Source organism: Drosophila rhopaloa, unplaced genomic scaffold (assembly GCF_018152115.1).
Source record: "Drosophila rhopaloa isolate 14029-0021.01 unplaced genomic scaffold, ASM1815211v1 contig_2, whole genome shotgun sequence".
Taxonomy (NCBI): Eukaryota; Metazoa; Arthropoda; class Insecta; order Diptera; family Drosophilidae; genus Drosophila; species Drosophila rhopaloa.
The window spans coordinates 10844627-10871388 of NW_025335083.1; the positions used below are offsets into that span (position 1 = coordinate 10844627).

The window sequence follows — 26762 nt, forward strand, 5'->3', positions numbered from 1 at the left end:
ATGGGAATTCTACTTTTTTTAAGAAGCGAAGATTAACCAAATAATAAAAGCGATAATGCAAGTGCTATCAATACGTGTATGCTGAAAGGTATCAGGAAATATTATAGATATTTTTATTGCCACTCGGGTTATCGCAACCTAGCACAACAAAGTACGTACTCTTTTTTAATTGATGTGTCATGTAGTTAGTGGACAAACCTAATCTTAAACAATATAAAGACCTGCTGACCAGTGATTACTGACAGTCTAATGAAAACCAGTGATCCATTAAAATGGTTAAACATTTCAGTCTCGTTTTTGTATTAACCCTGGCCATTACTTCTCTTAACTATGGAACACAGAGTGCAAATATTCTTGGACTTTTTCCGAGCCTAAGTCCCTCGCACCTGATAATCTCAATGTCAGCTGCCAAGGTTTTGGCCGAGCAGGGACACAATGTGACAGTGGTCACTGTTCTGGAGCCAACGATAACCCATAGGAATATAAATCTGATCCAGATACCTCTTACCAAGGAGGAAATTAAAGAAAGAAGCGAGAGCATTGGAGCAAAACAAAAGAATACCAGTGGTCATCGGCTTCTTTCTATTCTTAACATGGCTGATCAAATGGACTCTATGTTGAGAAAGATGAAAGATGTCCTGAAGGACAAACGAGTTAAGGATCTTTACTTGAATAAAGGCAACCACTTCGATCTGGTAATCTCGGGATACTTTATGAATGATTACCAGTTAGGATTCGCTAGAAAGGTGAATGCTCCTGTAATCGTTCTGGCACCCGGTCCACCCAATCAGATGCTAAACTCCCTAATAGGTAATCCCCATGATCCAGTGGAAAAGGATAAGAACATGACCTTTGGACAGCGTTTGGATAGCTACATTACCAGCCTCATCTATGGAATTTTTGTGCGCCAAATCGACAGGCTAAATCGCGAATTTTACAAGTAAGTTTTCTTTCATTTAAAAAAAAAGAGGTCTTCTATGTAATTATTTTCAGGGAACTCTTCACCGACGATCCCAGCATGCCGGAGTACTCGGAAATCCTTAAGAATACTTCTTTGGTGTTCTTCTGTTCCCATGGAGCAAGCGAGGGATCCATAAGACCCAATGTCCCAGCTGCCATCGAGATTGGAGGAATACAGATCAAGGACAAACCAGATCGCCTGCCTAAAAACCTGGAGGAGTTCCTGAGCAATGCCACCGATGGAGCCATTCTCCTGAGTCTGGGCTCCAATGTCCAGGGTACTCACATAAAACACGATACAGTGCAAAAGATGTTCAACGTCCTTTCAAAACTAAAGCAGAAGGTCATTTGGAAATGGGAGGATCTGGAGAATACACCTGGAAAGTCGGACAATATTCTCTATTCCCGTTGGCTGCCTCAAGACGACATCTTGGCCCACCCGAATATAAAGCTATTTATAAATCACGCCGGAAAAGGAGGAATTACCGAAGCTCAGTATCATGGAAAACCTATGCTGTCTTTACCAGTGTTTGGAGATCAACCCAGTAACGCGTTTGCCATGGTGAGAAATGGTTTTGGCCTCACACTTAGCCTGCTCACTCTGGAGGAGGCTCCTTTCGACCAGGCCATTCGGGAGATCCTATCGAATCCGCAGTATAGCCAGAAGGTGGCCAAGTTCTCCTCCCTCTATCGTGATCGTCCCACAAGTGCCCGGGAGTCGGTCATCTTCTGGACGGATTACATTATCCGACATAATGGAGCTCCTCACCTACAAAGTCCCTTGGTTCACATGGACTTCATTGCCGCCAATAACTTGGATATATACGCTTTGTTCACTGCTATATTAGTTAGTATTGTATTGATTCTTAAGGCGGTGATTCAATATATTTACGCAAAGCTAATCTCAAAGTTTAACAAGGCAACAAAGGTCAAGAAACACTGAAAGTTCGGCAGACTTGCAGTTGTAGAATTAGCTCTAACAGGTTTGCCTAATGGAAAGTATTACAGAGCTAAGCGTTTTCATAAGATTCCTAATTATTCATAGAGTATATAAAAACTAGTTAAAGACAGAAATAAAAGCCCAAATTCTAAGACGAAAAGGAAAATAGTATTTTTACAATCCTGGGATTTCTCGCTTCTCCCACAAGTTCAAATGAGTTCAAGCGAATAAACCCGGAATGGTTATGGGATTGTGCAGAAACTACTCTTCCGAAACAGGTCTTTAACTTAAAGATACTTTGATGACATCACCGGCAAAATGCCCTTTTAATTCGAGAAAGGCAGTGCCAACAAAGTCGCAGTGAATTGGCATGACTATAACCATTATGCAGTGACTATATAAAGTGTAACTACAGATGCTTGGAACATAATTTAGCGTAAATAAAAACCTGATGTTTGGTTAATTTTCTTTTCCATTTCTCGCCGAGATTCCCCTCACGCACCGCAAAGGAGAACCGAAGTAGAATAACAAGTGGAAGTGCCAGGCCCATTTCCAAAGGCCAGGCTATAACCACAGACTGCAGACACAAGCCTGGTTATAGTATTGCACTGCGAGAAAAAAACAGGGAAAATGGAAAAATTAAAAATAATTCTGTATGCTTAAGTTTATCATAAAGACATTTAAACACATTTGGGATCTGTTTTCAGTTGAATGGAACGTGGAACAATTTATAACATATTAGTATAGGTCCAACACTTTATTTTTAACTAGAAAATTTAAAATTTTAAGAATCATTTTTGAAACACTATGATAACTTCCATTAAAGTGATTAAGCAGTTCTTTAATAAATATTAAACATGGTATGAAAACATTCAAAGTATTTTTAATTTCAGAACTCGAGGCTTACAATTATTCTAAATATCTTGTTGTGCACTTTGATATATGCACCTGCTGTGGCCATTGCTGTTGTTGGCCTTCCGCTGATTTCCTGCATCGCTGCATGCAAGTTATGTCTCTATCAAGTTTAGTATTTGTATCTGACGCCGCGGCGTGCAGAATTCGCAGCAAACTTGATGCATGGCCGCAGTTGAAGCGCAACGGTTGCCGCAGCAACTCGAAGTACAAGTACAGCAGCAACAGCAACAGCAGCAACATCTGCAACAGCAACTATTGTAACCGTAACCAGCCCATTCCCAATCCAATCCGAAATAGCGTTCTCGGTGTCGCAATGCGTCGCACGCGTAACCTCGTCTCTTTTTTGTAGTCATCTTTAAATACCCTTTAAGCCTTGATCAAGCAGGGTATATTAGGCCAATGAGAGGAAACCATTTTCATATACTAATAAATAATTAAATCATTATTTACATTTATACTAATCAACAAAATGTATTTAGTAAAAGGTACTTATACTTTGGAAACCTGTAAACATTTTGTTGTATGTTTGTATGTACAAAATATATTTTTCTATTTTTTTCACAGACTTTCCCAGGAAGAAGAAATTGCTTTAAATCTATACGTAAGTTTAATTTTAATTAATTGTTTCTTTAAAAAACTGCTTTGATGTGGAATTTTTTTTTAAATGTTAGTAAACATGTTTTTTCAAGCACTTTAATGAATCTTACCCATTTATGATTTTTTACTTTATTTAAAGTTCCCTAGGGTGGAATGTGGAAATAACACCGCTTTGATAAAACTCTTCAGAACATCAGTTTAAATACCAGTTTCTATTCCTTCGCATCGCACCGCTTTTGGCCATCGCGCATTTTTAAGCACATTTAAAAGTCTCTCTCTTGGGCTCGTCTTGTTTTTGCGAGTGGCTGGCATCCCAAGGCGGTTCATCCCAGCCCACCGCAACCCATCTTGGCCCATTCCTGGTCATGGCCAACCCATTCCCATTCCCATTCCCAATTCCAATACCCATTCCCCATTCCCCAGAATGGCCATTCCATTTCGGCTCGGAGCTCATAACTGTTCTTGACGCGCTTACCTTTGAAATTAGCTGGCCCGGCCAATTCCAGCGTGCGTTTTGGGCCATTCTGAGTGACAACGGCGACGGTCATGGCCAGAAGAAACTGACTAGCCACGCCCCCCTGGGCCCGCCCCCTGCTAATCAACTGCGTATTTCAATTTACCGTTGCCAAAAAAAAAGATGGAAAAAGAACAGAGTTAGAAGAAATTCTACACTGAAGGAACATAATAAAATTAAATATTAATTCCGTTGTAAATTGATTGAACATTCATATTAAATTTTTCATAAAATATACATTTTTTCTTAAAGCAACATTTTGAATTTATGTATTTTCATAATAGTTAAGTCAGGGCTTCAAAATCACACTAAATCATTAACATTTTAAATAATTAAAAAGTATTTTCTATCATTTAGTGCAATACATACATTAAATTAACTTTTATTATTGTATCTTGTTTATATACATGTAAAGTTATATTGCTTTCTTGAAAAAGAATTAAAGCTTAATTTTTAAATTTAAGCCCTAATTATAATGGACTATATTTTTTTAAACTTAGTTGATATTATGTTTTATATAGAGGTTAAATTCCAACGTTTCAAATCTTTTTTTCAGTGTTGTGGAGGTGGATAGTGACTAAAAAACATGGAGTAACGAATAAGAAGTGATATTCTGAGAGAGTACTTAAGTTAATTCCGATTTTTATGCGACATTCGTTAGTTTCGGCATATTATTGCTGACACTTGGTTATGGAGTTTCCGCGAATCCAGGGTCTCTGGAGTCCAAACCCGAGAGTCGTGCAAATTGTGGGAGATCTCTGTGCCATTTCGTGGCCATGCTCCATGCTCCATGCTCCCTGCCACCCTCCACTTCGCATTAAGTCATTTTCCCATTGAATCTGCTCCAGATTCCCACACAATTGCTCTGCCCACTTAGGCTTCTACTTCGTACTTCTCTCCCTGATTTATTTATTTTGCCAGGTCTTACTAATTTTTATTTGCTTGCAATTTCCAACTCTTTCTCGAAATAATTGCGAAAAAAGCTCAGAAAAATAAACGGAATTGGGCGCAGGGCGAAAGTGTAGTAAGCCACCTTAAATGGGTTTGGGCCATTAAATCTGTGGCCCGATGAAACTCATTTGGGCCGCTTTGTTGCTTTCCTCACTCATCGGGTTTCTATAAAGCGGGCTTTACATATAGCCTAATGCGTCTTTGTGAGAGCCATTCAAAGATAATCGCCGAAAGCTGCACAATTAACATTGCCTGAGTTTCAGTAGATCCGAGAAAGATGATTTCGAATCAGTTAAATCTGATGGGCAAGGGAATACAAAATCTTAAGTGAGTTTCTAATAAAAAGAGATTGTGTGAATAGCTTAAAAGAATTTCTCTTTAAAAGTTTAAGTGTCTAGATTTAGGCAAATGTCATAATTTTGTGACTAAATTTCAATAAAATAATTATTGCAACACTTTTATTTAATGATTAAAAAACTGTATATTGCCTTTTTGGAGTTTCTATCCAAAATAATATACATAATTTATTCATAGTTCTTGAATATTTGTTAGATGTATTTTTAATCATTTAATTGCTGACATTTTGCAAAGGTATTCATTATCAAATTATCTAAATGACTGAATTTTAGTAATTCTTAAATTTTAAAAATAGTTTAAAATAGATAGTTGAAATAAATTATATAAGAACATGTCGTTATTCTTTTCATTGCCTTTGGTAAATTCAACCGTATTATCTCATCCGTTAAAATCTTTTTAAACGGGTTCTCAAAGTTCCCAAATAAATCTTGTAAGAGCTGACCTTTTAGCAGAGGTCATTTGGTGTAGCCTCGTCTAACAAGAAATCTATTTTACCACCAACTCGCACTTGAGAATCTCACTATTTATAACCAATGTTTAAGCAGACTAATTTGAATTTTTCCCAAGCAATGCTTTTCCCAGAATTTTCACTTCACATTCCCGAAGGGCAATTCCAGCTCTCCCACTCTCAATGCTCCATAAAGAATGCTCATTTCACTAACAAATCTTTAAGCCGAATCGTCCGATTTTCAAGAGCCATGAACCCAGAGAGCCCTAAACCTCCTAAGATCCATAAAAAGAAATGATGTGAGGGCCGGGGAAACGGAACAGAGTCGTCAACAGACAGCAGACAATGCCAACGTTTTACTAACTTAATTCTACACCTCGCATTAATCAGGCCCCTGCAGAGCCCGACATAATTATATGATTAATAAGCTCCATTGTGAGCGAGTGAGTTGGGTGAGCGTGAAAATGAAAGTGCTGTCGATAGAGTGGTGGAAAAAGTTTGTAGAAGGGGGATTACTTAGCGCACTGCAATTTGCCGTTGCACTTTTCGCATTTGCTTTTCACATCCCGCAACGCACAGATTCCGTTATTATACGTAGTAAACCCGCGATATGACCACCTCCAACGTTTCCATTGTTTGCTTTTAATTTTCGACGTGCGAGCGCAGACAGGTGCAATTAAAGGCGCTGCAAATTGCATCGCGATCACTCATCTAGCGGCTCGAAAGCCATGGATATAGATGCCTGGGTGCTGACTTATTACCAGCACTGTGCTCACAAAATTAATTCAAATCGAACGGTCTGTGAAATCATTTGGGTTCATTTCGTTAAGCTTTATAACTTTAATTGGATTTTACCAACATTATTTGTATCCAAAAAAAAAGCGCTTTCCCAAATATTTTTAACAAAAATTAAATCATAATTTTTAATATCAAGAAAATGTATCTTGTTATTTATATTATATTGTGTTAAAGATTAATAATTTAGCAGGAACTCACATTACAGATATTCAAATAAAACACAAATTGTTTTCTGTTGTTTTCATTTTCTAAACTCCACTTTCCTAGGCAGTGTTCATTTGTTCGATTTTGGCGTGCGGAAAGTTGGTGTCAGTTGGGCATTAATAACACCAGTCAATAATACACATACCCGATGTGTCCCGAAGCTGGCACGCTCGCTTTGGATGTAATTAGGGTCACCTGCGATGGAGCCGGAGATGGAACGTGGAACATGGACTACTAGAGCTCAGCCAGCGCACCACATTGGTGGTTTGACTTTGGGCCAAAAAGCAACTTCAAATGGTTGCTGACAAATGTCAGAGCTTGGTGGGCAGGTAAACCTTTTTTAATAGTTTTGCCCCATAAATATTATCACTAATGGGTACACAGAAAAATATATAAAGAAATCTCTTGACTTTCAATTGCCAGCGCAATTAAAATCTAGGAACCGCAGAAATTCGTTTTTATTGGAGAGACTTGTACGACAAAATAAAAACGTGTGATCAAATTGATTTAAACACACATTTGGAATAGTTTGAATCGAACTTGTTTTTAAAGCGTATTTTTAAATTGTATTACATTGTACATATATGTAAAACCTGAATTGAATTGAAAAAACTGAAAGAATATTTAAAAACAAAAAAAAAAGTTTGTATTGTTATAATATTGTAAGGTTGACTTGTTTACTTTAAGAATATTTTAAAACTAAATAAATAATAATTGATGTATTGTGTTAATATTTTAGGGTTGATATGATAATTTTTTTCTGTGTATGCATATACTTTAGCAGCCATCGACTGGCTTCCTCAGATATTGGAAAAACTTAGCGGGGCCGTGAATTGGGTTAGAAGCATCGCATTGCATTGGCACCGATCGGATTGAGCTATCGATGCCAGCCAACGCTGCGTATACGTGTGCCGATGCAAACGAGAGTACGAGTATCAATGATGGGTCGTTCTGTCTTCGCCTGATTTTCTGCCGCTACTCACGATTACCGGAGATGATGAGCTGTCGACGGTGGCCAATGTGGGTCATATAGTGTGCTTAGCCGCGGAAAAGTGTTTCTAGGCTGCTGTTGGCTAATGTCTTTGCATTTAAGACATGAACATTTGAGAGCCTGTAGCACATTACTGAATGATTTCGATATTCAAATTCAATCTCGGCCACAAATCACAACCCATAAAGAGTAATGACGGCCTAGAGACTTATTGCTGATAATCAGGAGCCTGTCGAACAAGCAGCTCTAGATAAATAGTTGGTAAGTAAAAACTATAATCATGTTAAATTTATACACAACAACAATTTTCCTTTTAATTAAAAATATTCATTTTCGTTTTAATATTTTTTGTAATATTATTACATATTATAAAATTATTTAATATATTATAAATATATGTAAATTTGTCTGAGTGCAGTTAACCGAATCTGTAATTTAATTACCTTAGCAAAGAAAAGTCAGTTAGAAGCTATAATTTAAATACCGGAACAGTTAAAAGTAATCTAATACTAAATAATAATTTCAAGATTAAATATTTCGTGCTTCGGTTTGAATTGAACTCGAAGAACTCTGCTAACAAAAAAGGGAAAAGGGAGTATATTATCATAATGGGAAATAATTACTAGTATACCAGATAAAAGAATGGAATTCAACCGAGTAATTAAGCATGATAAATGATCTAGCAGTAACTTACTGTATCCGCCTTACAGTAATATTTTTATTATAGCTTATGACGGATGCTTAAAAAAATCGAAGGTGCTGCAAACCATAATTTTAAGCCATTAATAATATTTAACTGAGCTTTATGGAAAGGTATTTTCTCCAAAAAAGTGAAACAAAAGTAAGGCCACAGACAAAATCAAATACAAACTGTACTAACAGAAGCCACAATTAATATCAAATATCCGTGATTATATTTATATGTAATAATATGTGTTCAACTACTAACAACTATGGTTAACCAAATGAGACAAGCCATAAAACACAACTGCTACATATCCACTGCAGAGATTGCGGTTTGCATTATAATTTCAATTTCAGGCCAGAGTTGCCAGCAGATGGAACTCGGATGCTGACATCCATGGGTTAGCGTTGAAAATGGGTTAACTGTGCGCGAACCAGGTGGATTATGTGGGGCGACTGTGGGCCCATTAAGACTTTAGCAGTCTCCGGCTAAGAGAGTTAATTCTAGTGAAGAGCCAGTTTTATTTTCCCTACCTGTCGGGGCAATCAAGCCTATTATTTTGGTGGCCGATTGAAGCTGCAGGATGGTTTGATGGGCTTGTGGCAGGCATCAGCTCAATACATGCTGAGAAAATTATATACCTTACATTATCTGGAACTTTCATTTTAAACGTCGTTAATCATAAAAATATAAAACATAAAATCTTCATTTAATAAGAATAGATTATAGTTTTTATTACATCCAGCCTGCTTCGATTAAACAGGCTCCCTTGTACTAAAAAAGGGAACAAAACTAGATACTCATACTCATGAATAAATTTGCAATTAAATTATGATTTTATGGCTTTAATTTTATGGAGTTTCCCCTGGCCAAACCGCCAGCATCCTCTTTTTCTGCGTGTAGGCCTTGATAAATTGCCCACCAGGCAGTAATTGTTAATTATTAATAATTTAATAGGTGGAAAATGTGAAAGACAAGCCAGGCGAAGAGCAGCTCCTCTAATGATTGTCATTAAAGCTGGAGTGAAGCCGCAGGGCCGAGGTGCCACAACATCTAACCGTTTACTTAAGCAGCTGCAATAAATTTGGCCAACAAGTAGGGGAGCTGGGAGGTGGGGACTTTTGAGCCAAGTTGCTGCAGATTGCATGCGAAAACTTCCGCAAGCCTTCGCATCCGCAAGTACAAAGTATGTTCGCACCCAGGTTCCACGGTCTCGAAGCGGCCAGGAAGTGGAAGTGACACATTCCGGCCAAGTCAGCCTGCATTGTTCTCAAATCCTTACTGACACACTGAAATTGTTGTGCCAACAATGTCGCTCCGTCTTGACGTGGTTTGTTGCTCATTTGTCGCCATCTGCCACTGCCTCCGCCTTTCCCGCTGACTGATTGCAATCTCATTATGTTCCCCTGCAGTCCGACATGGGTTTCCTCTTTATAGTCGCACGAAGCAGAGCAGAAAAATCCCCAGGCATTCCGAATTATTCAGCAAAATTGTCAGACAAGCGATAGCGGTTATACATTGTTTTAGACTCGTTAAATCGTTAGGCATTCTTAGGATCCGGAGTGGTTTCTGTTCTGCTTATGTGGGTTCCCGATTGTAATCTCCAGTTGCTTCTACTTGAGAATGCAATAACTCAATGAAAAGCTCTAATTCATTTACATTTGTGTATATATTATTCAATAAATGTTCTAAATACAACTTTTTTGAGCGATGTTTCGTTTGTTGCAGCTTACTAAAGTATTGGCACATTTTTCAGAATTTTACATTATCCATTTTGAATTATCATCCAAACCAAGATCAAAACTGGGACTAACTATTTTCATAACTTACACAAGCAGCTATTAAGAATTGCATGGCGGCAACGTAGTAAAATAAGTTATAAGCTAATTTATGTAAAATCTAAGCCAATGCAAAGTGCATGTTGTGCTAAACGTTTACAATAAAGATTTAATCTAGTCGTTATAAATAATTATTTATAATCAGATGGGTCACATGCGGATGTCTTGCTGAAACCTTTACAAATTTAAAAACAATTTTGAAATCTCGTATGTATATCTCGTGATTTCTGATTAATCGTTTGGATAAATTGGTGCAATATGAATATACAATTTTTTTTGACGAAAAGATTTCTATTAATAATTTATCAGAAAAAAGTGAAGTTTAAAATATAAAATTTTACTATATCGGGCAAGTGTATGCAGTAATTTAAATTAATATTTCAATAATACTTCGATACATTTTGACACCTAACTTTTGTTTTTAAATTTCAAAAGATTTCACAAACATCCTTAATGGATCGCACAGAAAGAAACGAAAACAAAATAGATAGAAGCGGCTGCTTATTAATTTTACACACAATTGGCATATTGTCCATTCACAAATATACATACACATATATAGTACTTCGGTAAATACAATCCATATACGATTCATAAAGTCCATTTGTAGATAATTTTTTGGTAATTGACCCACTGCCCCCCCGGGAGATGCAAAGTAAAGTATCTAAAAAATGATTAAAGCTAAAAGCAGCGGCGGGTATCGTTTCGGTGTATCGGGAGATCGGGGTATCCCCTCCAGAACCCGGTCACTTGCATAGTCAACACTTGGGCGTGTTGGCCCCGCTGCTCACGCTGCTCGTCTCCAGGTGCTGCATCAGCAGCTGCTGGAGATCGGCTCGCAGGGCGCGCTCCTCGTTGATCTGGAGTTTTATCTGGGACATATCCTGCTGCATCTGGCGGATGGCGGTCCACAGTTGGCGCAGCGTCGGGGTCATGTCCTCGTTTTCAAGGCCTGCTTTTCGATTTGTGTTTCGGTGGATAAAAGAAAATCGAACAGAGAACAGAATATGTTAGTGTTGTGTGTGAGAGAACGGATGAGGGGATCAGAGTGGATTAATGGTAATGTACAAAATATGACTGTGTTCGAGTATAGTAAAATGTTTAGGCGTAAATAATAGTTTTAAGCTATCGCTAAGAAAACATAAGAAGTGTACATCTAAAACTAATGCTAGGGAACCATAATTGAGGACATTTCGATTTAATCAAACTACAGGTCATCAATCTATGGCTACTCTAAAAGTTTAAAGGTATATTTGCAGTAAAACTATATTATTGAACAACAAAACACACAACCACACAGACAAACAAAGGAAGATTCGTCTTGTAAAGGATTTTATTCATGGTTCGCTTCAATTCGTTGAGATATCTTTTTTTCTTCTCTCTCTCGTCGACAAAAATCAACTCAATTACAGTACAAACGTATAAACTGGTTAATAGTAGAGTATATAGTAGTTCATTTGGTTAGACAACGTTTTTTCACAAAACACTTACAAAATAAGTTTGTTTATCCTTCGGTCAATAATGCACAACAGTAGGTTACTTTGATTTAATTGCTGAATCTAGCTATGACTAACATTTAAAGCGCACTCTTTGATTACACATTGCACACTCTTTGATTTAATTGCTTGCTATGCAGGTAACGGACATTTAAATACAAAACTCACTAGGTCGATGTCCTCTGAAAACTCAGATGCAATAAAAAGTAAGATTATGTATAGTAAACAGTTTATACTATGGCAATTAAGCACATTTGTGTTTCCTAGGGAAAAAATTGTGTTCCACTTTTGTATGGGCAAGTAAAAAAATATAATTTTTAAGCCGTGGACGGAAATTTAAAGCCCTTCTGTTTCGGCTGCCATCTTTTAGCTGAACTAAAGTCTATAAAATTCCGTTTAAGGAGCCAGGAGTTGCACTTCTGTGGCAAGCATCATTTATCAAACCATCGAATAGCATCTAAACTAGTATCTTTTTCGACAAGTCTTTTCACAAATTACATATTAATAATAAGCTAAGTTAGATGTAAAACAATATAAGCTAAGCACAAATTCTAGTTATAGTCTAGAGGCAAGGTAATTCGCTCAGGTGCCAGAAATGTCTTGAATATGTGTTCCAGATTTTGTAACATCAGACATCTGAGCGAATTTCAATGCAGACACATCAAGGCGCAGCTTAAGGCTAAGACAATCAAAACGAATACATGTTATTTGTCCATCCGCTTACAACATTATAATAGATCGCTGGTCTAGAATCTAAGGCTCTTGGCATTGAAAGCTTTGCGCAGCCAGAAAATCAACTAAAAATCAATAAATATTTGCACACAGAGCGCATTCAAAGCAAAGCATCTGTATTTGTATCTGCAGCTGGAGCAGCGGGATGCGATATGCGGATGCGATGCGATGCGGATGACTGATGAAGGCATGATGATGCCCCAAACCCCGACTCAAAGATGGTTGATCTTGCGCCACTGTTTCATCACAAAATTACCGCAACACCAGCTGCCCGACTGCCGTTTGCTGCCATCGGCATTCAATTCCAAGTTCGCTGAAGGACCAGCTCCATTGCTTCGCAGCAATTCCCGCTCCACATCGCTGTCATCCGACCGCTCTCCGCCGGCCAGTTGAGGTGTGCTCCTCTGCAGCGTGCTGGTCCGCAAGGCTCCACCGCAGTTCATCAAATAGCCGGCTCCATACCCAGCATAGCGATGCGAAGTGGAGGTTTCGAAGGAGCGGTTCAACCGCCGATCGTAGAGTCCTGGATGTCCGGCCGGATTTGGCTTCACTATTGTAGTGCCTCCACTACCATTGCCCGGGGAACGCTGGTACGACTGCTGGGCCACCAACTTGGGAGCCGGCTTGTTTTTCCTCGGCAGCAGAGGGGAGGTGCACACGTTGTCATAGCCAGAACCAAAACCACTCTTCAGGCGATTTAGAGACTTCCTGGTGGCCCTCTCCTCTGACAGCGCTCTCTGGTAGTCCTTGATGGAGGGCGATCCTCCTCCCGCTCCAGTTAGGGAGTACCTTTGCGCAGGCGTCGCATTCAGCGAGGAAGACACCGAACTGGAGTACAGGTTAAAGTTGTTGGGACTGGCCTCGCGCCAAATAAATGAGGAGTTCAAACTGCCGGCGGAATTTTGTCGACCTGGTTGCTGCTGGGGATGATGTTGCTGCTGCAGGTGTTGCTGCTGCAGATGTTGCTGCTGCTGCTGCTGGTGCTGCTGCTGACTGAGGTAGGGTGAGATGCCGACATTGGCTATGAAAGGCAGCTGTGGATTGGAGGTTGAGAAGGTTTTGCTCGTTTTCAGCTTGCCACCGCGGATGGGCAGACACGGAGTCCAGGGTTGCAAAACTATAGATCGATTTGGATCAGGTCGGATTGGAATAAAGAGAGAGAGAAAAATGAAGAGATTTGAAGAAACAGAAAAACGAAATACCAACAACGACAACAGGAGGGACAAAGGGAGAACCAAAAACCACAAAACCAATTATAATATTAGGTTATAAGAGAAAAGATTACAACGCCAACAAGGAGACAATCACAACAGTAATATGAAAAGAGGGTGAGTAAAGCAAGGATATGGGATAAGTGGATAGTATTTTCCTACAAGGATGAGGACGACACAAAAATGGGAAAGCGGCCAGAGAATAAAACCAAATATGCTGTACCATTGCCTGTAGCAAAAAGATCGAACAGGTAAGGTCTGGACTAGTTTTCCAACAAATTAATACCAGTAAGTGTGAGTAGAATCAGGACTGTGGGATGAGTGTGCAATAATGGTTAATAAAAAACCTCTAATCATAAACCCAACATATATACAGAATGTGCAGCTTAATACTAATGATTACAAATGAGTCAAAATGAATTTGTTTTTACGTCTGGGAATGGGAATGGGAATGAGGGTTGAAATAAACGGCGGTAAGAATAAATTAAACTAAAGTTTACATGGGTAATGGGGTAACAAAAACAATATTTATTTAAAGTAAGAAACAAAATAATTTAAATTCAATTGTGGTCAATACAAATAATTATAGAAATACAGAATAATCGACATTATGTAATGCAAAAAAACTTTGGTTTCCTTTGCGCGCTGCTTAGCACCATTTGCAGAGTGGAGTCTGTAGATCTTAAAACGAAATCAAATGCCAATTTATACAACTAAAAAATCAATAGTTTCTCTTAAAAATAATTTGGTAATCGGTTAACAATTTGTAAGCTTAAAGTTAATGTTTTAACTAAGCCTAATACAATATTCTTGGTTAAATTTGGAAAATTTATTTTGGTTTAGTTCAACTTCAGAGCATTGTTAAAAATGAATGAAATCATGAAATTAAAGAGCAACCAAACCAACAAAATGATAAATGGTTTGTTTAGCGCCTAAACTTTTAAGTGAGTCTGTGTGAGGATTGTACAGCATTGTATGTGTGTGTGTGTGTGAGATGTGTGGTAAATAAGCAATTTAGCTAACAATTTTCAGCTTTTGTTGTTCAGCAAATAATAATCAAACTTGATTCGGGAGCACATGGAAATCCTTACAGCTAGATGAAGCACATCTGGGATGGCCGGCGCCACTTACCCGAGTGGATAGTGTTCCTGGCGTTGTTTTGGTAGGCGGCACAGTAGGCCTCGAACACCCGGAGCACCAGGGCGTCCTCCTCGTAGGTGGGCTGGTTCTTCCTCCCGCTGCAGTAGCTGGCCAGTGCGTTGCTGGAGCTGCTGCCACTACCGCTGCCACTTCCCGATCCACTGGTGGCATTCAACAAACTAGGCCGCAACGGCGGCGTGGGACGCAGGCAGCTGATTGTCCAATTAGCTGTGGATTAAACACGTGTGTTAAAAGTTGATTCTTAATTAACAAACGAACATAAAGAAACCGAAATTAAACAGATAACTTTTGAGCACTTTATGGGTACGGAAATGGCTTTATAGTATAGTTTTTTAAATGTACAGAAATTAAAAATAAAATAATTCAAATTTGATACCAGTTTTATTCTTATACCCGTTACTTATAAAGTAAAAGGGTATATTGTATTCGTTAAAATGTATGTGACAGATACAAAATTGAGTTTCCGACCCTATAAAGTATATCTATTTTTGAACAGGAGCACCGTATGAAAGTTGAGATCTCGAAAACTGTACGAGCTTAAGATTTAACGTGCAGATTCTAGTGTAAAGCATATAAAATGCTGCAAATACATGGTACAGACATAATTACTTGACCGCATTTTCCAAATCGAACAATTATTTCAGAAGTTATTAAGAAGTTATTTTCACAATAGTCCATAAAGTCAGATCTGGCAAGTAAATACACCTTTAAAACCAGATTCCGCCTATTGTTTTGAGTTCGAATAACAGAGTAGCGGGTATTTGATAGCCGTGGCAGCCGTCTATAGCGTTTGTTCTTGTTTCTCTTTAATGAGTCTATGTCTCACCCTTTGTGCTTCCTTTCCTTGCGCTTGGCACCCCCATTCCCGCCGCTGCTGCTGCTGCTGCCTGAATTGCTGGACTGGCGTCCATGGATGACGCCGGGATTGGAGCTGCTGTCTTGCTGCTTGGTGTCTGGACTGAACTTGATCTGGGGCCGGCTGCCCCCAGATGACTTGGCAGACTTGGTGGTTGTTGTGGATGCAGATGATGTGGTGGAGGCTGAGTGGGCGTGTACTGATTGTAGCTGAGATGGTGGTTGAACGATTGGCTCCGTTTGTGATGCGACATCGAGTTGGTGGCCGGCGATCCCTGGTGGCTGTTGCTCCCGCCGCTGTTGCCGCTGGGCGGTATGCTGCTGGGCGTGGCCGGCGGACGGCCGCCGGTCGGCAAGTGCAGGCTGTGGCTCGATGGCGGCGACATCTGCAAGTTTAGACAAAAACAGCTTTCATTAATATGTATTCTTCCTATACATTAACGTTCTTAAATTATTTTAAAATGCCTTAAGTTAGTTTCATGATCAGAGAATTTCACGTGGTCCACTGTCAACAGGATCAGCGGATACAGTAACAATAAGAACAACGTACAACGGCAGGCGGAGGCATGTCCTTCAGGCAAATCCTGCAGCGAGCAAAGCGCAGCAAGCAAATCGAATCGAATGCGTTTGTTTGGTTTTTAATTTGGAATTTACATTCTCATTTCGAATTTGTGTGTTGCTGAGCGTTAGATAAATGTTTTGTAATTCGTTTAGCTTTTGGACGGATGAATTTTCAACTCAAACATAGAAACAATAAATGAGACCTACATTTCTATAGACGAGGGAGAATATTGTTAAATTGAAAATCGTGATATTTTGAATTTCTGTTTCTTCGTAAGTACATAGATACATTTCAAAATTGTAACTTCCTATTTTACATTTTAACTTAGCTTATAGTTTAATCCTCTACGTGCTATTTTGAGCCAATTTTTCAAACTACATTTTTTTCTAGATGGGACAATTCATTATTCCCAGAACTCCGATTTAAAATTTATATTTGTGGAAGAAATATCTATTTAATATTAGGAGATCCCAATAAACTGTCATTGGGTTAGTCAAAGAATGTGCTGATGAGGAAGCATTGTGTGGATGCGAATGGAGACTTTTTGGACGTGCTGCATTTGGCCAAATGGTTTGCTGGTTGGTCTGAGCATTAGGGGTTTTTGAATGTGAGAAACATGAGAGAGCAAAACGAATTTACAAAACAATCAAACGGAACACGTGCACGGAACAAACGCCGCCGACCAGGAAAACCGGATGCCATTCGAGTGGAATCCTCAGGCCACCTGGCCGGCGACCCATTTCGGTTTGCTTGCCTTCTTCGGCGCCGGAATCAATGCGGGCCGTACAAATGGGACAGTCGAGCGAGGAGGAGTCGTGGATGGAGGCGATCATCCCCTCGTCCTCGCTGCACAATGGACAGCTGGAAGATGATGTAGTCGTCGTATTGGTAGTGCTGGTAGCGCTGCCGTTGTAGTAATCCGCGCAGTTCTGGCACACCGAGCAGTACAGTGCCCCCTCGCTGTAACCACTGGCTCCCAGCGAACAGTAGCAGCTGGAGCACACCGATCCCGAGTCCTTCGAGTCCTTAGAAGGTAGGCTCTTGTTGTAGGCGTGGGCTATGCCGCGCACCACCTCCGGCGGCAGGCGCTCCTTCTTCCACCAGTGCGCATACATTCCCGAGCGGAAGGTGGCTTGTTGTCCCAGCCGATCCGTGGAACTCGAGCTAAATAAGAGATCGTTGGACGGGACATTCCTGTTGGTTTCATCCATGCTCGAGCTGGAGGGCAGAAAAATACTCCTCGTGTTGACTTGCACTTGAGCAGAGCTTATGCAGTTAGATTCCTCTTTGCGGTTGGTGGGTGTAGTGGGCTCTTCTGTTGGCTGAGGCTGCTCCTCCATTGGATCTGCCACATCCTGTGTGGCCTCTGGGGTGAGAAACTTCTCCCTGAACATTCCGCACACATCGAATCTCTCCGGCTCCACATTGTCCAGCATATCCTGGCCTGCAGCTTCCATGGGAAAGTAAGATTCCGGGTTGGGAGGATCGGGTGAAGTAATAGTGCAGCTGCCAGCCATTCCGCTGTCACTGGATCGTGGGCTGGGACACTGGGAGCTCTCGCAGCAGCGGCACTTTGTGTCCAAGTGGAGATCTGGATCTCTGCGCGGCGGGGGTGGAGGAGCCGGACGATTGGACATCTGCAGGAACTGATAGCTGATGCATCGCCTAATGGAATCCCTACTCCTCTCCGGAGGCTGATTACGCTTTTTAGAAGCAGTTTCGATGCAGAGCTCGGTGGTGGAACTGCTTCTCGCAGCGGGATTGGATTCTTCCTTGGGATTTCCCGTCGAGGGGCTGTCACTCTTGTGGGAAACTCGCTTGTCCGAGTTGAGATTATGCCCCGGAAAGGGAGTGAGCTCCCTCTGCAGCGATAGAGGATTAGCCAAGACCTCGTCGTAGTTATAAAGCAGCTCTGCCTGCAGCTTATCCGGAGCAGTGCGACAGGCGGCGGGCAGATCCATGGAACTGGAGTGCAACTCATCCTCCTCCTCCGCATCCACACTCTGCATCTGCATTTCTTGGCGATCTCGCCAAGTAGGCACGTATACCTCAGTGTTTTTGCTCTGATTAAAGCGATTGCCCACAAATATTGTGGGCATGCTGTGTCGTTCTGTCGGAGAAGCTGGCAGTGGAGTGGGTGGCTCTTGGACACTTGACTCCCGGCTGAGATCATCGGGCATGCTGGCCAGGTTCTCACAGGCGGTGAATGCTCCGCCCAACCTGGGTACGTACATGGAACTTGCATCGGAACTCTGTTGTTTCAGAGAGAATGCATGCTTCAATGCCGGTTCCTCCTCCACGCAGTTGGTGATGCCGCCACCAACGCCCAACTCCAGAGTTGCCGTGGAAGTGTGCACGCTGGAATTCCGAGTAGTGGACTTTCGAGCCAAGGCTCTCAGAGCTCTTGATCCTATAATAAGCGACTCTTTTTTCAGTTCATTTTGGGCTAAGACCTCGTTCGTATCCACAGAATCCAATTTGATGAGATTAATAGAGGAACAGTGCCTCCTGGCAGCCGTGCCATGGTCCACAAAAGTGCCCGTGGAGTTGCACATGGAATCGTTGTGCTTGTTCTGGTAAAACTGCACGTATTCAAATGGATCCGAGTCGCAGGAATGCAAAAAATCATCCTCAAAGTCATCATCGAAGCTCTCCGAGTCCGTGGGCAGCTCGATGGCATCCTGCCGCTCCAGCTCCGACTGCCCCGAATCCTGGTTGGCATTGAGATCCTTCAACTTTGCGGCCGCCTTGTGGCAGCGCTTCTTGCGCAACGCAATCCGCTTGAGATCGATGCTCTGGCGAGCCTGCGGATAGAGCAGCATCTTCACAATCGCACTTCTCAATCCTCCTGCCTTCACGAGCCTCGCAAAATGGGCACTCAGATTGGCGTACGGAGCTGTAGGTGGGTAATTGCTGGGCGGAAGAGTCAGACGGAGCGGACGCACATGACCTGGATTACTGGTGTAGTAGGCACAGAGCGAGAACCGCGTGCAGTAGCCCCTTGAATCCAAATGTTGACTCAGCTGCTCACGATTTCAAGAGTCGCCAAAACGAAATGATAATAAGGGTAAATAGAAGAAAACTACAATACTTACATGAGCGGCGTTCAGGTGTCCCAGCGAGGAGTTGCTCAAGTTGCTCAGTTGCCGTTTGATGCCCATTGGCAGGCTGGGATTGTTGGCATTGAGCAGCTCCACCCACTTGTTGGCCTCATTCGGACCCTGACAGACAGCCACAATGCGATCAATTAGAGGACTGCTTATTTCGAAGGCATTCTTTATTGCATCTGTATCCTCCAGGCGATTCACAATGATCCCAGTCAAGGGAAGTTTGCCCTGCAATTAAAGAGATTTTAAATAAGTTGTGTATAAACTTTTTTCCTTTCAAACTTATGGTTGTCAATAACTTAAATTAAATCGGTTTATATTTATTAAGCTGGTGTTTCCTACCTCGTAGATAAACGCACTCATCCGCTGACTAACGCTGAGGAAGAGCAACGTTTGGGGGAAGAGCACAAAGTAGCGATCGCGATGATCCGCTCCAACTGCCACGCTGCCCATGTGGATGATGTCCCCGAGGGTGCTCAACTCTTGGCCCTGCCATCCACGCACTGGTCCCGTGAGCACCTGCAGCTCCAGCTCCTTTTGACGACGTGTGGCCGAACATGTGGCAGCTATGTCCTTGTAGACGGCTACACTCCGCTGGGTGTCTCCGCGATCCGGATGACTGCTCTCCATATGCCGCTCCAGTTCCTGCAGCATGGCCGAGTACTTGTCCAGCCGGCGGAAGGGCTTCGATAGACCTGTGGTGAGTACAAGTAATCCAGGAGTGGCTGCGCCCTGTCGTTCCATGTACTTTTCCAGATCATCTCTGTAGGGTAAATAAAACGATGATTTGAGAAATAGTTTGACATAGTTAATCTAAATTTATGTAATAGATATTATTATTCGAATATTTCCGAAAGCTAATTATGGCTTATACATATACATGCTTATAATAGATTAGTATAAACAAACAAAAAATAAACATCACATTTACATTTTTTCCTATTTAACTAGAATGGATTGGAAAGGATGTTATGTTATTACTTTAACTAACTTTAAAATGTATTAACCAATATCTAAAGGTAAACTCACTTGTACTTGTCCAATATTACTATGGCCTTGGGATGGGCAGCACAGTAGGCCTGGTGGACCTTCTTCATCAAGGGTGCGCTGGTGAGGAATAGTTTTCCGACACGGTCGTTGCACTCCTCGATCTGAATGAGCAGATCCTCGTGCGTTCGCACTATCTCCACAAAGTTGCACATCAGCTGGGCGTACTCATCCTGGCTAAGTCTGTATAAGCAGTCATTTAGTAGGAAATCCTAATTCATACAAAATAGCTAATAACTTACATCTGCGTCTGCTGCATGGGCTCCAAGAAATTCTCGAGCAGACCCTGCAGCTCGGCCACATGGGCCCGCTCCGAGTCGAGCAGATCCTTGAGCACCACAGATCGGTACTCCTGGATTTCCTCCGGCGGCCGAATGGTCTCCGCTAGAGGCAGCTGCACCTTGCATTCGTTGACGTAGTTGCTGGGGAACCAGCCAGTCTTGTCGTTCAGTGTGCCCTCCCACCAGCCGCCATCCTCCCGCTGAGTGACCGTGATGAGATCGCCCTTCTGGAAGCACAACTCGTCGTTGTTGCTGCCCATGAAGGAGTACTCCGCCTGCACCACCAGTGGCTTATCCATTGTCGGGCTGTTCAAGGCTGCTCCGGATCCGCACTAGATTGCTTTAACTGAAACGAGGCGATGGGTGTTGAACTTGAAAAATCAGCCAGGCAATTTGTTCAATGGAACGCTTTCCCCATTGAATAGCATATGTGAGCAACATATCTCTCTATATACAGCACCTACGCATTATTGCAGCGATGAGCCACATCATCGCCGATCGCTTGGAATTCCTCTAGCTTTTTGGCAACTGCCAAGCGATAATTATGGCCCCCAGGAAAAGAAAACATTTTGAAAACATCTGTCGAGAAACGCGTGCGCAAGTTTCTTGACACTTTTCCGGCGACTCCCCTCCGGGTTCTTCTTTTCTAACCCACTGCAAGTGTCTGGAAAACTCGTGCGCGCTACACGATGGCCAAGGTCGCACAAGCTGAGAAAAACCATTAAAAAAATTGGATAAAAATCACTCAGTTATTGCGAAAGGAAAAACATTTCGTTTAGGGCCATAAAAACAATTTGAAAAACCGGCCAACATATAAATCATAAACAACGACCATGTCATGTTTGAAAATATTTACGAGCCCGTTTTTTATTGGTTGTTCGAACAATTCTTTAAGAGATCAACATTTGATTCCAACACATTGCAAATCTATGAATGTTTATGGTAATCGTTTAAACACTTTCGTTATAGGAAATGGGTTGGGCTATTCTAATTTTGAAGGCAAGTGCATTTGATCCATGAAATCAGTCATCTATAAAAAGAAGCAAGCTTGCAAAAATATTTTCGAAAAATCTTGTGAATTGTACAGCGACATTGGAAAATGAAAATACTACACACAATAAATTCTCAATGTTCCATGGAATACTGCAAATATCTATTGTATGCGCGACAAAATTTTGTAAATAGTCATATAATAAAAACGGGGAAGATAGATGGATTTCGTCATTAGCAGTGAGTCATTTATAAAAGTCGATAGGCCCTGTTTTTGTTCAGCATAAAGAACACTTTCCGACTATTTATGTCTGAATATCAACCTTTCATATCCCGCTGATTAATAATTTATAATTTTAAGTATATTATTAAAAAAACTAATGGAAATAGTGACAGCTCTGCACTAAACAAGTCAAATAAATTGTGTATACTTTATATATACTTTGTAGAACCCAAATATATATATATAAATAGATTAATCACATTTTGCGCTATTGCCGCAATAAGTGAACGCAGAAATATGAATAACATGTTTTTATTTTGCCCAAAATCACTTGTTTTGTGCTGAGGTACTAAAAATAAAAAACGGACGAAAATACACATATTTGCGACTCGCAAAGTTCCATATGGCAGACGACGACCTGGATGTTTCATAGTGACTCTTCCAAATACATTTTTTTTATTTATATTACAGGTCCATAGGGTGAGAGGAAACACCACCAAATTGTCAAGATTAATCAGACGATTTTCCTAGGAATTTAGACCGAAAATATTTCCCTGAGGCAAGGTCACGTTTTGATTGCACACACGAATGAAAATGCCTTTAAATTGTCGCTTTCTCGCCACTCAGACACTCGAGTATATTTACCCGCTATAGACTCTTATATAGAATGATATATACTTTTTCAACAAAAAGTTGTTGGTCGAAAATTTGCCGTTTTCCGCCGTTTCTGCTGCTTTCAGACGTTGCACCGCACGCGTTCATTGCTTCAGCGAAACTGCCGACCAGACGACAGAACGCAAAATACAGAAAAGCGGAAAATACAGAAAGACTGGCGACAAATGGCAGCCGAATTTTCCACTGCTACCGAAAGTGCCACTCTCCTCGTCATTTTCTCACTGTCTGTCTCCGCGGGATCGTGAGAGAATCGAATTTATTTTCACATATATCCGAACGTTTTCAAGCGGATACATCGCATATTTTCACGAAAAATCAACAGAGATGTGACAAAAAATATGAATCTGGGGACAACCTTTTTATCTGCGTTTCCAAAATGGGGACTTTAGGGGACCGTGCTGTATATTAATTTTATTTCATTGAGAAATAAGCGACAACAGCAGCAGCGCATTCCTTGATATGCTTTTGTATTGTGTTTTGAAAAAACCCATAAAAATATTTGTGCCAAAATATATGCCGTATGCTTATTGGATATGAAATCTTCCATGTTTGCGGATTCTGTCATCATTTGGGAACTTCTACATATAAGTAGGTCTTGGTCAAACCACTTTCTGAATTATTTGTGAAAATTTCACCTGTTCCGTTCAGTTTCCTGTTGGTTTATATATGTTCCACATGCGTGTGATTCATACGACATGTCTATTGAATGTGGTTTCTGTCACAGATTAGCAAAATAAATAATACACATGTTGTCATTTAAGTAATAATTCGGAATTGTGGTTTTAATGGGATTATGACTTTGGCAACATTATTTAAATGAAAGAAGAAAGATATGATTTACTTCTAGTTTAAATCAAATCCAATTTTGTAAAGGAAGCAACTCAATATTTGTTTTAATGGTAAGACCTAAACTGTTTTTCTTTTATGTTAAAAGAGAGTCAATAGTTATATCATTTTAATATAGGGTTACCCAAAATCCGACATAATCAGATCAAGTGTTTAATTCACAAATTTACATGAAACGTGGGGAATTTGTAAGACAAACAGAAAATAACTATGAAGATTACCAGCTAAAATGGCATTTGATTTAAAACCAAATCACATTCAGTAGATAGGTTAATAAAATTGTTCTACTGACAAAATGGAATTATTTACCTTACTTTCAATCAATTTAAATTATGTGGGTACAGATTATCTGCCTGAATATGCTTTTTAATTACAACGCAAAGGCCGAGCCAAATCTATCTATGCCATTTCCCCTCTGCTTTTGTTAACCCTGAAATCACTTTAAGTCCATGGCCGACCATAATCAAATTTCCGTAGGTGGTGAAGCCGCTGATGTGGTTGCATCGCTTCAAATGATGCAAGTTGAGGTCAGATGTGCAGATGCAGATACAGAGATGCAGAGATACACATGCAGACACATACACCATTCAACCAAAAGCTACGACCGCAACAAAATTTTAATTAATTCATTAAACTTGCACATGGCGCCGCACAGAGCAGCATAGTGCAACCTCAAAAACAAACAGATACAGATTCAAATACAGATGCACTGGGCCCACGCTCTCTAAATATACGCGATCTCTTGGTTATTAACGATCTGTCGCTAAAGGCAGAAATCAAATGAATGTCCTACGGCTTCCGGAAATGCGCAATTTGACGAAGAAAACGTCGCATCCGAGGGGAAAACCTCAAATCGTCGACTGTTTATTTTCGTGGGGCAACAGCAAACGTAAACAACTGCGAGAAAATGTGAGAAAATCAAGTGACTGTGCTTTTGTTTTGCTTGGCAAAGTCAGGGTAAAAAGACAAACAAAGTCAGCCAAATACAAACCAAATTTATGCAGTTCTATCTTGTCATGGCCGGATCCGGATCGTTTTTAGGGACTACCTCGGCCGAACTGCACTCGATGCCCCTTCAATGTGTCAATACCGAGATTTACAGGCTGCTGCCACCACTTGAGATGCATTTCGTCAGATATATAGACATAATATAATTTGATTGCTTCGCCGTATTTATAGATACTTCTTGGCGGAGGAAGTCATCGGTGGATCGGAGGACGTGGGCGAACAAAAGAGGTGAGCGAGTGGGAGCTCATAACTTGAGGGGATTCGAAGTTCTCAATCGCCAACACACACCGAAAAACGAGGTCAACAGCGGAAATATGAAGAAATGCTGTTCTTTAGCATCCACGAATGAAAATCCGGCAAATGAATTGACGGCCAGCGGTTTGTGTTGGGAAAATACCGTCATACAGATATTCCTGAAACGCTTTCATTAAAGCGCAAAAATAACAATAATAATGCAGAACGAGCAAAGAGGAATAAGACGAATGCAAAAAGAAACGACTTGTTTGTACCCTTAACATAGGTTCTTAATTTGTATTCCTTCTAGGAATATATTCAAATTTTACAATCGTTAAAATATAATAAAATATTTTTTGAGCATTCAATTTTAAAACTGCATTTTAATTACTTAAACAGTTTTTTAAAATTTTAATCTGTGAATTTTAAAAAGAGTGTATATATATACATAAGAAAATTATTTAAATTCCATATATTCTAAATACAGTGCGTTAGCAGTTTTGAATAGATTTAAAAATAAAAGAAAAATAAATTATAAAGATTTAAAAACAATGAATCTGTAATGAAGTAATTAATTTAATTAAAATATTTAATTTATATTTATTAAAAAACAAAATACCTCTAATAAAATTAAACATATTTTTAAAAACTTTACTGAACTTGATGTTTTCTTTAAGCCAAAGCCAAGACCTCAATTGTTAATAAAGTAAGGAAAGAATCTGCATTCGGTTTTGCCACCGCCTTTCAAAGAAAATTCTCTTGGCAGCGGTTCAAAATTGTTTGGGTAATGATGCTTGTTGGTTTTGGGGATCCATGGGGGGATTTGGGGCTTGGAGGCAGGTGGCAGGTCCCGAAACGTGCCCTCTTCTTTGGCCGGCAGTGCAGTTTATTTTCACAACCAATGCGACTGAACGGGGAGAAGGCGGCAACAAACAAACACTTGCCACAGGAACGGGAATGGATGCCATGTTGGAGTCTTTGCTATTGACCCAATGGATTATGCAGCCGGGCTCCTCAGCCTCGTCGACCTCGCATGGGAGAATGCCCCAAAAACAGGCAACAAATTACAACTGCACGAGGAGCAGGAAGTCGAAGTATAATAGTGTTGAAATACAGAAGGACTTCCTTTAACTTAACTTCCCTTACTTAAGGTACCAGACCAGTTATATACTATATAAAGGCATTTAAACTAGAATAATACATACAGTCAAGTATCAAAGTTATACGACTACTCAAGAATTAAACAAGAATTATGTCTTTAAATTTACAAACTATATTTACTCGAGGCCTTTCAAGTTGTCCATGCAAAGCCGTACAGTAAACCAACGATAATTACTTGGGGACGATCAGCTAGGTAATTAAATTATTTACATTTACTATAAATACAGTAGTTCTATAGATTTTTTTTTTAATCAGTCATTTTTTTTCAAAGTCTGTAGTACTATAAGGTTAATACTTCGAAAGAGTTTGACTTAAGGAGGTTGGACTGTAACTGCCATAATGGGGATGTCTATAGATGCCTCTACTTGGATGACGCATCGCAGGGCGGTGGGGGGTTCATTTTCCGATGCCACTGAACCTTTGGCGAGACCAATAGTTATTCGAATGCCTGAGTCATTTTCTAGCCAAGCTGTCTGTGGGGTTTTATCGCTGCTTCTTTTAAACTCACCTTCAGCTGCGTTTCGTTTTAACAAACATTTGTTGCTCCGTTTGTTGTTGTTCGTTTTCGTTCGTAGAGCAAAAATAGATTAGTGAGTAATAGCGGATTTTTCTTCACTTTCGTTGCTTTGATGACTGTTTCACTCTTATTATTATATACACAACTAGTTATATACCAAAAAGAGCATACTTTTTACTATTTATTGCCCGATTTTCTGTGTTTGGCCGATGCAAACTGCACTCACATATATACCGATATACTTGTTTACTTTAGCGCCGACTTTGTGATGTTGGAGTCAATCGAAAAAAGCACTTTGTAGTTTTACCAGGTGTACTGTTTAAGCACTATTAACAACAATTCCCATGGCAAACATAAATAAAACACAGCGCACGACCAAAATAGAAACCTAGAAAACCAGGGCTGCACTCGCCCACAGCTAAATTAGGGATGTGTACGTGCCAACAGGTCTGTGCCAT

At 40.4% G+C, this 26762-nt stretch overlaps 2 protein-coding genes across 7 annotated transcripts; one reads left to right on the forward strand and one right to left on the reverse strand.

The window, feature by feature from the left end:
• The first annotated feature begins 272 nt into the window (after window positions 1-272).
• LOC108045930 (UDP-glycosyltransferase UGT5) lies at window positions 273-2015 on the forward strand. Its single transcript, XM_017125420.2, has 2 exons — window positions 273-940; window positions 994-2015. Exons 1-2 carry the CDS (start codon window positions 273-275, stop codon window positions 1901-1903), a joined length of 1578 nt encoding a protein of 525 aa, XP_016980909.2. The 3' UTR covers window positions 1904-2015.
• Window positions 2016-10010: 7995 nt separating this feature from the next.
• LOC108045931 (rho guanine nucleotide exchange factor 7) lies at window positions 10011-26729 on the reverse strand. Of its 6 annotated transcripts, XM_017125423.2 has the most exons (9): window positions 26296-26729; window positions 20612-20996; window positions 20352-20552; window positions 19665-20085; window positions 19311-19550; window positions 15625-16039; window positions 14769-15005; window positions 12683-13543; window positions 10011-11150 (listed from the first exon to the last, which is right to left on the reverse strand). In XM_017125423.2, exons 2-9 carry the CDS (start codon window positions 20947-20949, stop codon window positions 10957-10959), a joined length of 2907 nt encoding a protein of 968 aa, XP_016980912.1. In that variant the 5' UTR covers window positions 20950-20996; window positions 26296-26729; the 3' UTR covers window positions 10011-10956. The 6 variants fall into 6 exon arrangements, with proteins under 6 accessions (XP_016980912.1, XP_016980913.1, XP_016980914.1 ...); XM_017125424.2 differs by lacking the exon at window positions 12683-13543; XM_017125426.2 differs by lacking the exons at window positions 10011-11150; window positions 12683-13543; window positions 14769-15005 and adding an exon at window positions 16940-19238 and having other exon boundaries at window positions 15621-16039.
• Window positions 26730-26762: the final 33 nt, after the last annotated feature.